Here is a 12,172-nt window from a genome sequence, read left to right on the forward strand (position 1 = left end):
ACCAATGTTTCTAGAACTTCGAACCACCCCAGACCAACACTGGCTACTGCAGTCACCCACCATTGGCTAAGGCATAGTAAGAGAGACAGAGAGAGACAAGAGAGACAGAGAGAGACTCGTGTTTTAATTTTTTTTTTTTTTTTTTTTTTTTAGGTATATTAAGATACAAACCATCAGGACCAGAATAAGTCTCCATGCTTCAACTAGGGAAAAAACCTGACTGCCAGTAAGGTATGCCTGAATGAATCGACTGGAAGGCAAGCTGTCACTAGTAAACACAAATAGCGCACAGCCCTTCCAGTCCAATCAAAATTACTGGACAACAAAGTAACACAAGCACCACACAAGTCCTTGACAAAAAAAACAAAAAAAACAAAACAGAACTGTATAAATCAGCGGTCCTTTGAATTTGTATAAAACTTAAGCAAACTAAGTATAATCAGAAGAAGTACTTTACAACTGTCCAAACCACTTTATAAACAAGCTTAAATATAGCCATAGGGCACTAAAAGACTGTCAACCTCTTCAAAGAAGTTCCTACAGACAGTAATCGACAAACATCTACTGACGAACTTGAAAAGACTGAATTTCTTTAAGTGACACACCACTATTTACCACATAAATCAGATAAAACACTAAACTATAATTTATATGTGTGGAAGGGGTCCTTAAATGGAGTCTTATCTGGGACATGAAGCCTTGGCGGACTGCTACACCAGAAAAGTCTTAGAGATGCATCTGTACACAATGGCAAAAGTACAGAAGATTTCTAGTCACTGTGACTGCTTTTTACAGTTCCTTCCAAAAGGAATTAGCCTATAAGCAGCCAGAGTGGCTGTGAGACAGAGTTTGAGCTTTGGGAAGCTGGCCAAGTGCTGTAGCCTTAGCAGGATACAACTCATAGGCTACTGCAGCATTGAGAATGATAAACATGACAGAATGCTGCTAAATGCTGGGCTCATACTGGACTGACATGCATGGTTCTACAGCTCTATCATATCTCTCTTCAGAGTCCAGAGAGATTCATCTTAGGTCATTTACACCCACATGGACTATTTATGGATTCATACTAGTACTTGTGGTGCAATGGCTTGAGTGTATGCATGATATGATGGATACTGCCCCTGACAGGCAGCTGACTATGACTCTCCTTGCTTAGCCTTGTGAGTGGGACATCTGTGTGTCTCACAATATAGTGTCTCCTGTGACACAAATATTACCTTGTGTGAAAGTCTGGCTTATGGGCTTAGAAGTTGAGACAGCCTCTGATGATGATGATGATGATGACGACGAGTGTGTCTTGGTGCTTGTTGTCTTAGAGTTCTCTGCTAAGGATACCTGTTTTGTGTGCCACATTTGGGAGAGTTTTAACATTTTGGAAGACTGCAGTTAACAGTCTTAGCATATGTGGATCTGTGTGTCTGGTCCATGCTTTGTGTTGGGGGTGGAGTGTGTGTGTGTGTGTACTACTGCCATCATGTTTTGTGTGGTTTGCATTGGAAAGCACGAGACTTGCCTCCTGTGATACTGTGCAACTACATATCTCACATACTGTAAAGGTTTGATCAGTATGACATGAATACATCTAGTCTCAAACTCCATAACAATCTGCCATAGGGACAGCACACTCTCCAATAACATTTTAACATGATGTATGTAACTCACATGCTCAACTTGTCACTCACTTCTGGATAATTTAATCAAGTACTATAAACTGTTTATCCACCCATACATCTTGGGTCAAAGTCCTCTGCATACAATTCCAACATTGTGTCTGAAAGCAAAATCATAACCAGAGCTCGAGTTTTCCTTTCCAAATCCATAACTCCAAATTTCAAAATAATTTTTCTAACTTAGGACTTCAATTTATAAAATGTGCAGGCTAAATAAAAGTGCAGACAAACTATTCGCTGTTACTAAACACTGAACACTGACTTAATAGGAATAAAAGTATTAGAGTATTCGATTTTTATTTAACTTCTTTCATCAGTACAAGTCAGAGTACCTCACTGACCCCTCTTCAAACGCAACCTTGATGAATAGATGGGAAACCATAAATTTGTCCTCGGGGTTTCACCTTTGTCCCTCACTGACGGGGGCAACAGGTGCTGACTGAGGTTTCTTTTTTGGGGATTAACTCTTGGCTAGGCTTGTAAGGGCCCCAGGGCAATTACCCTAGTAACCTCCTATAATCCTAACTAAACCAACTAGGAACACGTGCATCTTTTCAGGGATAACCTGGAGCCACTGTCTGGTTATGTGCCTTGCACTCACAGTCAAGTAGTAGGCAAATGGAAACTGAGAAAATTTATTACAACAGCCGCTGCCAATGTTCTATCAGTTTCCATGAGGTCTTCACTGTGACTGCCATATGACATACATCCCCTTTGCTACAGTACCACTCTCTTAAAAGGATACTACCATGTGCCACATTAAATCAAACCAAGGAATCTAGGAAGAAGCGCTCACAACCTCTCAAAACCTTAATCTTTATCTCTAAGCTGGCAAACCTAAAGAATGATGAAAGCTACAACACCAACAACAAACTGATGAAAATGACAAAAACTGTAGACCGGACTGTTAGCAGTTAAATAAATGAATACAAGTCAATGCACCAAGCTGTAAAAAACTCATGCGAGCAAAAAATGGTTAGCGCTTTCTTTAATCTAATATTAAACTTCTTCAGATAACACATCACTTCCTTTAAATAAGATCTCAAAGCATTTCATTGGCCAAGACAATTTAAAGTGGTTAAGACAATTATTTAAAGTGATACTTCCTTTACAATATTTTCAATGGAAAATTTGTAACTTTTTAAAAGAATATAAGACACCATCTCTACCATAATAAAGTTGAATAATAAATACAGATACAACACAAGTACATATTTCTTAAAATCCATTGTAATTTAAAATCTACTATATATTTATTCATATAATTATACTAAAAAACCTTGTCTGAAGAAGTTACATATTGGATTACACGAAAGTGCCAACCATTTTTGGCTCACGAGTTTTTTTACAGCTTGATGCATTGAATTGCATGCATTTATTTAACTGTTGACAGTCTGGTCTACAGTTTTTGTCGTTTTCATCAGTTTGTTGTTGGTGTTATAGCTTTCATCAGTTTATGGCGTCTGGTAGTAGCTCGGACACTCCTGCAGCAGCAGTACCTCAATAACAGGATGATTTGGGTAAGAGCATTGGGAATCTAACAGCTTTGGTGCTGCAGCTCACCCAACAAATGGATGTATTATATGAAACTGAGCTTACCCATTCAAGCACATGTAGCAGATGCAAATGCCCAACTACAGGGAGCTACAGGAAAAGGAACAACATCGGAAGTAACGTTAACCTTACACCACTTTATTTAGCTTCACAAGCACCATCTCTGCTTGTTAATGAGAATACTCTATGAATTTCAGCCTCAAAACTAGACGAATACAAGGCATTCAAATGGAAGAGAGGGAGTTTTAACACCATACTAATGGGAACATACCAATACTAAATGAATGCCTTGAAGCACAGTTTTCATTCTCATTTGAACATAAACAAACACAGCAAACCCTGTAGGGCAAGTTAAATGATTTTGATACACAGTTACTTAAATGCAAGAAATTACAACTAGAAAACACATACTTTAAAGAATGCATTAAACGGCACATTCTACCAAAAGGCTTACGCGTATGGAAGTATCAAACAGGTTTACTGACTAATTCAACCTTGCACATCTATGTTTTAAAACCGTTTGACAATTTTGGGTTTCAACTATTAGAACTGTTAAACATAATGAAAGAGAGAAACCTTATTAGTAGTGACCTGCAGGCATTAGAGTCATCATGCAACATGAAGCATATGAGCAATTTAAAACTGAGCATTTAAGAATTTATAACAGCACTGAGAGACACTGACAATTTAAAAGTAAGGAAAAGCCATAAAATTAGAGCCCTTAATGAGTATGCTAATGGCCTAGCATATCCTAAACCATCAGGGCCTCAGCATAAAAAGAAACAAAACAAAAGTAATAATGCTTGGCATAAGGTTCAAGATTATAATTTTCATACAAACCAGGAAACATAGAGGCACCAGCCTCAAACAGTAGTTAATTACAACTCTGAATATCCACCGTTAAGATGGTCTGAAAGAAGAAATAAAGCAGATTCTTGCAACCAACCTATATCATAAGCAAATTCTCATGATGCTGGTTTTCAGGGAGCCAGACCGAAACAGAAATATTGGAAACATTAAGTAGTGTTTCGGAGCTGGAATGTGATTCAGTTGGTGCTCTGAATGTGAATCAACACTGTGTGTCTAATGAGAACAGAAATGTGGACAGTTTTCTATCATAAAAATGTTCAGGGTGATTTTAGAGTATATAATTATTCTGATATGATCAATTCATGTACAGCCAATTTTCTTGCAAAAGGAATGACGTTTGTACCAACAAAATACTTTAATTATACTAACACTATGATTGATTTGAAGCTATATCTAAGAAGGCTTAATTTTTCATTGCTGTATCAAAGAAGTGGTAAACAACAATCAAAGTAATATGTATAACATCAGCTCTATATTCAACCCCCCCTTCACCATAAAATTAGAGACCTTAATGAGTAAATTTCACATGTATGAAAAAAAATGTGTGAACTTGACTTAAAATATTTAGACACAGAGTTGGATTAAAATTAAATTATCTGGAAGCATATCTTTTGAAAGAGTTGCAAAGTGCCAACATAAGACTTATGAAACCTGTAATAATGAGCATAGATAAACGCACAGAAAAAATTAATTTATTGTATACAGATACATATGAAGAAGTGTCCTTGACTCAATTAAATGGGGGTATACAAGACTATACAATCCCAACTGAGTGACATTTTTTTTAGAACAAAGAATAGACATCTCATTGTATAATTATTTAAATGTGACAGCTCCCAGGGTACCAGTTTTCTTTGGTAACCCAAAAATTCATAAAAATATTAACAATCCTCCAATGAGACCACTACTAGAAGGGAGAGGGTCCATAACTTCAGCCTGTGCCAAATATGTAGAGTATGAGCTGAAAAAAGTGTTACAGAACGAAATTCAAATCTGTAAATATTCATGGACTTTCTTAGCCAATATAAATGAAGTTCAGTTAGATCCAGATGATATCTTAGTGACTGTAGATGTCAATATATATTATATACAGTAATACCCAAGGAAGAAGGGCTAGAATGGACTAATGAAATACTGTTACAACAAAGTACCACATGTAACAACAACACTTATTTTAGAACTTCATGAATTGGTATTTAACAATAATTTCATTAGTTTTGACCATAAATATTTCTTGCAGAAGACAGGGACAGCTATGGGCTCATCTTGCGGTGGAGCCTGTGCTAATACCATAATGGTTTATTGGGAGAATAATTTTGTATTTAATACTAAGTGCAGGATCCACCTTAAAACCTATCATAGGTTCCAAGATGACATAAGCATAACATGGAATGGACCTATGAGTCTACTGGAAGAACTATCATATATTAATACTACAACTACATTTTTAAAATTCACATGGAAAATTGATGCTGAACATATGGATTATTTGGATGTACATTTATTTAAAGATTATACATGTAATAAATATGCTGCTAATATATACAGGAAGCAAACATATTCCAACTCGTTCCTGCATTTTAGCAGCTCCCACCTGTACCATCAGAAACAATCTGAGGTTGAAGCTCAGTTAGTTAGGGTGGGTGAAATAGTTTCTAGAATGGAAGACTTCATTCATGAATGCAGTACATTACAACTTATGTTCATTCAATGAGCCTACCCAGTAGACCTACTAGATGATTTAGTTCAAAAAGTACAAAGTAAGAGAGAGGTTTTTTTTAAACCCAGTTTAAGTAGTAATGATCAGCTTAGTTTAGCAACAGAGAAAGAACTTTTCCTTTCGGCTATGCAAGATAGAAATGAGAGTGATGTGGCACATGATACTGTCAAAAAACAGACTATATAAAAGCTTCAGTTGTTACTTTTAGTGTGGAACATAAGTTCTTAATTTCCATATTCCAGAAAAACTGGACCATCTTGTTAGATGGCCCTTATGTTAGACAACATGTAGGTGACAAACCACTCATTGTATATAAAAAAGGCTCGAGTTTTAAAGATTTGTTAAAGAAAGGACAAGCTATTGCCTATAACAATAAATGTGGAATGTTTAAATGTGGTGCATGTACATGGTGTAACAAAATAAGAGAAACAGATAATTTCATCATAAGAAATTATTAAGTAAGACTTAAAAGGAAAGTGCAATTGTAAATCTAAAGCAGTGGTTTACCTGGCACACTGCAGTTAATGTACCACATTTTATATAGAAAAAACAGAAAAGATTAGCCAAAGAATTTATGAGCATGAATATGCCATAAGAAACTTCAACATAAATAATGCCTTATCTAAACATATTATGGAATGTCCAAGCCATACGTTTTATTTTATTATCATTGACCACATACTTATAAATGACAAACAAACATGGGGACTGCAATCAGAAGTAAAGAAATTAAAATGGCAGCTTCAGCTGCAAGCAGACTCGTGGCCAGGTATAAATGAACGTACCTCAGTTTCTGCAGTGTTAAAATTAAAGGCTTTAGAAAAAAAGAAATTATAAAGAACAAACAGCAAGGTTTTTTAGTATAACTATATGAATAAATACTTAGTAGATTTTTAAACTACAGGGAATTTTAAGAAATATGAATATGTGTTGTATATGTATTTATAATTCATGGCGTCTTGCGTTCTTATAAACACTGAAATTTTGTATTGAAAATGTTTTCAAGGAAGTATCACTTTAAATAACTGTCTTAACCACTTTAAATAACTTTCTTAGCCAATGAAATGTTTTTAAGTCTTATTTAAAGGAAGTGATGAACTGTGTGTGTTGGCTGAAGAAGTTTAATACTGATTTAAACGAAAGCGCTAACCATTTCTGGCTCGCATGAGGTTTTTTTTTTTTTTTTTTTTTTTTTATTTTACAGCTTGCTGCATTGAATTGTATACATTTATTTAACTGCTAACAGTCCGGTCTACAGTTTTTGTCAAACCTACAGAATGAAAAAACACTTGAGAGATACTTAACTATCAGACTTTTATAGCATTAAACAAACTACTACACAGTGAACAACCAATCATGCAGCACTTCCACATAAAGCAATTCTTGGCTCAAACTCAAGTTCTCCAGAGCATATTTTCCTCCCAACAAAATGAAAGACCCAATACGTCTACATAATAAAATTTGATGCAACAGTTTCTTCCCCACTATGGCATTTCTATCCTGATCAACCTTCTCAGTGCACATCATACTAGGGCCGAATGAAATCTCATGACGCTTTGAGGAATCTTTTTCCTCTGACCTCGAATCTTTTACCTAACAAATCAGAAGGTTTCTTACCTACAAGGGAAAAATAAAACATAGTAAAGTTACCTTATAGCTATTACTAAATTCACACCAACCAAAATCAAAAAAGCTATGCATCATTTACAGCCTCATTCTCACTCTCCTCCCACCCGGGCCCACAAATCAAGCAAACTAATTATCTGAGCTTTCCAAGCTAGGCAATAAGGTACACTGAATAAAGCTGGGAAGTAGGAGGAAGACAAGACCTGAAATTTACAAACTTTCACTTTTTAAAATGGGTATGCTATCCCAGCAGTTTCTTTATACTTCTGCAAGAACTTTTACAGATTAACACGAAGTAAATATGTAAGAACTGCTGTAACCAGTCACTGAAGTGAAGGGAATTATGATCTTACCATTGTAAGAAAGGCAAATTAGTCTAGACAGTTGCACTTTCACAATGCATTATGGCAAAAAGTAGCTTTGCAAGAAATGTCAGGATGCCTGCCCATTAAGGTATTCAAGATTAAGAAAAACTAAAATTAGAAAATCAGTACATATTGTGCTGCTAGCACGTTTGAATTATGTAATAAGATAAAAAAATGCATGTTATTTCAGTTTCTGCCCACACAGGTCATTTACTTTGAGCGGCCATACAAACTGCCTCCAATCAAAACTACTCCTTTTCTTCAGTCTCCACACACAAGAGGCACTAACTCAAACAGCGAATAAAGAAAATCCCAAAGCTTAGACGCAAAAAATTACAAGGATTAAAAAAAAAACGTATCTCAAAGAATAAAATAGCAAATACATTTCTTGATTACTGCAACTGCTAATAAAACACATGACACCAAGTATGCTGCAAAAAATAGAGACCACAGAAAACAAAAAACAAAAAAGTGCAGTTTACAGCAAATAGTGATGAAAAAAATTGGAATACAAGGAGGAAGTGAAATTTGCTAAACTGAGCAGCTGGGTTCTTAAAAAAATGCCTGATGAATATATTGTCTCTGTCAGTTTTCTTTCAGCCTTTGTGTGTACATTCTCCCATTCCCTGTATATAACTGGATGGGTTTATGAGTGGTGAAGCAAATAAATGCATCTCCACATATTCCTTGTAGTGTGAGTGACTGAGTATATGTGTGCACGTGTGCGACAAAGAGAGGAATCTGATACAGTCAACAGGGGTTGGCTCTGCACACAAAATAAGGAAATACAGACCCCTCATATCACATATTTAAAGGATGGTGTCCAGTGTGACAAAGTCTTGACATTTTACCGCACTGAGATCATACAGACTGCACTTAAGTGTTACAGTGTTGATTGTACCTCATGAAACTATCAAGAAAGTAATGAAAAGGCAACTCTAAGTGACAAACTCTTGCTACTGACACAAAGTTGAATTATTAATTTTGACTGTGTGTAAACCTTTTAAAAGCCTTATTGTTTTTATTTATTTTTTGGTGCAAAGTTAGGCTCTGATAATACATCAAGTAAAGTACAGTTTTGTACTTAGTATAAATGTAAGTAGTGTAAACACTGCTGCAGTCAATACACTTGGGTTATCCAGCTGTCAGGCGGTCCCCGCAGTCGGCCAGAGTTCCAAAGTCTTGGTCTGGCGTCAGTTGCTGTCGCCTCTTCCCTGATGTCAGTGCGACAGGGGTATATAAGATGCAGCCGACGCCATTTTCTTCAGTTTTTCTTGCCCCAGATGTCAGGTGCCTCCAAATAGGTAGGCAATACAAATTGCTAGTAAAAAATACAAAAGAAAAGCAAACCACCATTTTTAGTTACCAGCAAATACACCCCATAGGTAATAAACGGTATATGCCTAAGGTAAATACCAGAAAGTAAGAAGGGAAGGAGGGAGGGTAACCTGGACTGCAGCAGTGTTTACACTCTAACATCTACATTTATGGTAGGTACAAAACTGTACTATGTTCATCGTGTTACACTGCTGCAGTCATTACACTAGGGTGGAATCCCAAAGGTGAGGTAGGGAGGCTGGATCTATAAGGCAATAGGGGTGGCTATAAGGCCCTGCAGTACAGCAGTGGCGAAGCCAGCTATGAATTTGGAGTATAAAGGCAAACAGTAATGTTTGGTGAAGGTATGCACAGAACTCAATGTTGCTGCTTCCAAAATATCCTTGGCAAGTACTCCTCAGCCGTTTACTTTTCCTTTTTATATACTCCTCTGAAGTAGGCAGTAGAAGTGGCTGTTGCCCTGGTGGAGTGAGATCTAATGCTGCTAGGTACAGGTTTCCCATGGTGGGTATAGCAGAAATGTATACAGTGTCCTATCCATTTTGAAATAGTCTGCTTCGAAATGGCTTTTCCCTGTGCTCCTGCAGTGTATGCTACCAATAATTGCTCACATTTTCTGAAAGCTTTGGTTTTGTCCAAGTAGAAGCGTAACTGTCTGTGAATGTCCAACGAATGTAGTAGTCTCTCCCCTTTGTTCTGTGGTTTTGGATAAATAGTTGGCAAGCGAATAGTTTGGTTTAGAGCCACACTTGATACCACCTTTGGCATAAACGTAGGGTTGGTTCTTAAAGACACCCTGCCCTGGTGGAAGATGAGGAAAGGCTCCACTGCCATTAGTGCCTGTAATTCTGAAACTCTTTGTGCAGATGTTATTGCCAGTAGCAGAGCAGTTTTCCAAGAGATGTATTTTAATTCTGCTGTGTTAGCTGGCTCAAAAGGAGGTAGAGTTAATTTTTCCAAAACAAAATTCAGGTCCCAAGTAGGTGTTGGTGCACTACGGGGCGGTCTTATGTTTTTAGCCCCTCTGAGGTATTGTTTGAGCAAAGGATTAGAAAAAAATGGTGGATCCATGTTGTAATGAGCAGAGATAGCGGAGGCATGGATCTTGGATGAAAAAGAGAGGCCCTTGTCCAGGGCCAAGCCTGTGCGCTTGATTCCGGGCACAGAATCTCTTCCATTTGTTCGAGTATGCTTTCCTGGTGCTAGGCATTCTGGCCTCCAGAATGACATCCATAACAGCTTTGGAGAAAGGCATTGCTTGCTTGACTAAGGAATTTTCCATGCAGCTAGATTTAAGGTCTTTAGCTGGCTGTGAAGTATCCGATTGTTGTGCTGAGTCAGCAACTGTGGAATTTGTGGTAAATTCCAAGGTGGTTCTTGTGTCAAGTTCTTTAAGATTGGGTACCAGTGCTGGCGTGGCCAGTCTGGTGCAATCAGTATCATTTTTGGCTCTTCCTGCCTGGCTTTTATAAGTACCTTTGGAAGGAGAGGTAAAGGGGGGAAAGCGTATACTCGTAGTTATTTCCAGCTGAATGAGAGGGCATCCACTTTCCATGCTTGTGGGTGGTAGCTCCTTGTGCAGAATTTCTGTAATTGGCATTTTTTTGGGGTAGCAAACAGATGTCCGGGCTCCACCATTTTTGGGTTATCATTCTGAATATTTGTGGGTTCAGTTCCCATTTGTGTGGGTCCATAATGTTTCTACTTAGGTCGTCTGCCAGTGTGTTTTTCTCTCCTGGCAGGAATTGTGCTTGCAGATGAACTTGGTAGTTTAGAGCTGTATTCCACAAGGTCATGGCTTGTCTGCCGAGGTGGTAGGAGTGTGTGCCCCCTTGCTCGTTTATGTACCACATAACTGTGGTGTTGTCTGTCTTTAATAGTAAATGTCCTGGATGCAGTAGGTCCTTGAAAGCTATAATAGCATTTTGTACAGCTAGCATCTCTTTTTGATTGATGTGGAGATGTCTTTGCTCTGTGGGCCACTCGCCCTGGATGCATTTTCCTGCCATGTGTGCTCCCCAGGCGTAATCTGATACATCTGTTGTCAGTGTTTGCCTGGCTGTGGGTTGAGTGAAAGGCTGTCCCTTGTTGAGGTGACAAGCTTGTGCCCACCATCGAAACTCCTGTTGTAGGCAAGGAATTAGTGGTATAACTGTTTCCAAACAGTGACAGTGTTGAGACCATACATTCTTTAGGTACCACTGTAGTTTCCTCATTTGCAGTCTGGCATATGGAAGTAGTAGCATGCTAGATGTCATGTAGCCCAAGGCCTGCAGAATTTTTCTTGCAGGGAGTTGGGTCTTAGTTGCCATTAATTGAAAATATTGAGTCAGTTGTCCTGGTTTGTCTGGCGTGAAATAAGCCATCTGGGCCATTGTGTTCAAGCTGGCACCCAGGAATATTATCTGTGAGGGCACTAGTTTTGATTTCTTTTCGTTTACTGTGTACCCCAGGCAACTTAACTTTTTTACGTATGCCAGATGTTTTCGTAGAATGTCCTTGCTCTCTGCTTGAATCCGGCAGTCCAGGTATGGAAAAATCTGAATTCCTTTTTGCCTGCAAAATGCAATTACTGATGCCAGGCACTTTGTGAACACCCTGGGCGCAGTAGATAAGCCAAAGGGCAGTGCAGAGAATTGATAGTGCATTGAACCAGTTAGAAATCTGAGGTATCTTCTGCAATTTTGTCTGATAGGGGCATGCAGGTATGCCTCTTTGAGGTCCAAAGTCACGAGCCAAGCTTTCTTGCCCAGCATGGGAAGAAGCTGCTGTAATGTCAACATCTTGGATTTCGGAACATCCAGGTAAGTGTTTAGTGTAGAAAGGTCCAGAATGGGTCTCCAGGCATTGTCCTTTCTGGGAACCAGAAAGAGTCTTGAGTAAAATCCTTGTCCTTGTTCCTGTGGTGGTACCTTTTGAATAGCTCTCATGTCCATGAGAGCTGTGATTTGTTTTTGAGCCTCTGCCCATTGATTTGGTGAGAGATATGGCATTCCTTTTAGCCTTGGAAAGGTGGCATTTATGCC

General features: G+C 38.1%; 1 protein-coding gene across 1 annotated transcript in view; it reads right to left on the bottom strand.

Annotated features, from left to right (window-relative positions):
- Positions 1 to 203: 203 nt before the first annotated feature.
- The window catches only part of LOC122807567 (ubiquitin carboxyl-terminal hydrolase 4-like), a 153,151-nt gene continuing 141,182 nt past the window's right edge, over positions 204 to 12,172 (bottom strand). The window contains exon 4 of the mRNA XM_044078480.1: positions 204 to 350. Within this exon, the coding sequence (XP_043934415.1) occupies positions 204 to 350 (147 nt within the window). The remainder of the gene's footprint in view (positions 351 to 12,172) is intronic.

This window comes from Protopterus annectens, chromosome 7.part1 (genome assembly GCF_019279795.1).
Source record: "Protopterus annectens isolate FY-2018-M chromosome 7.part1, PAN1.0, whole genome shotgun sequence".
In the NCBI taxonomy this organism is placed as follows: domain Eukaryota; kingdom Metazoa; phylum Chordata; order Ceratodontiformes; family Protopteridae; genus Protopterus; species Protopterus annectens.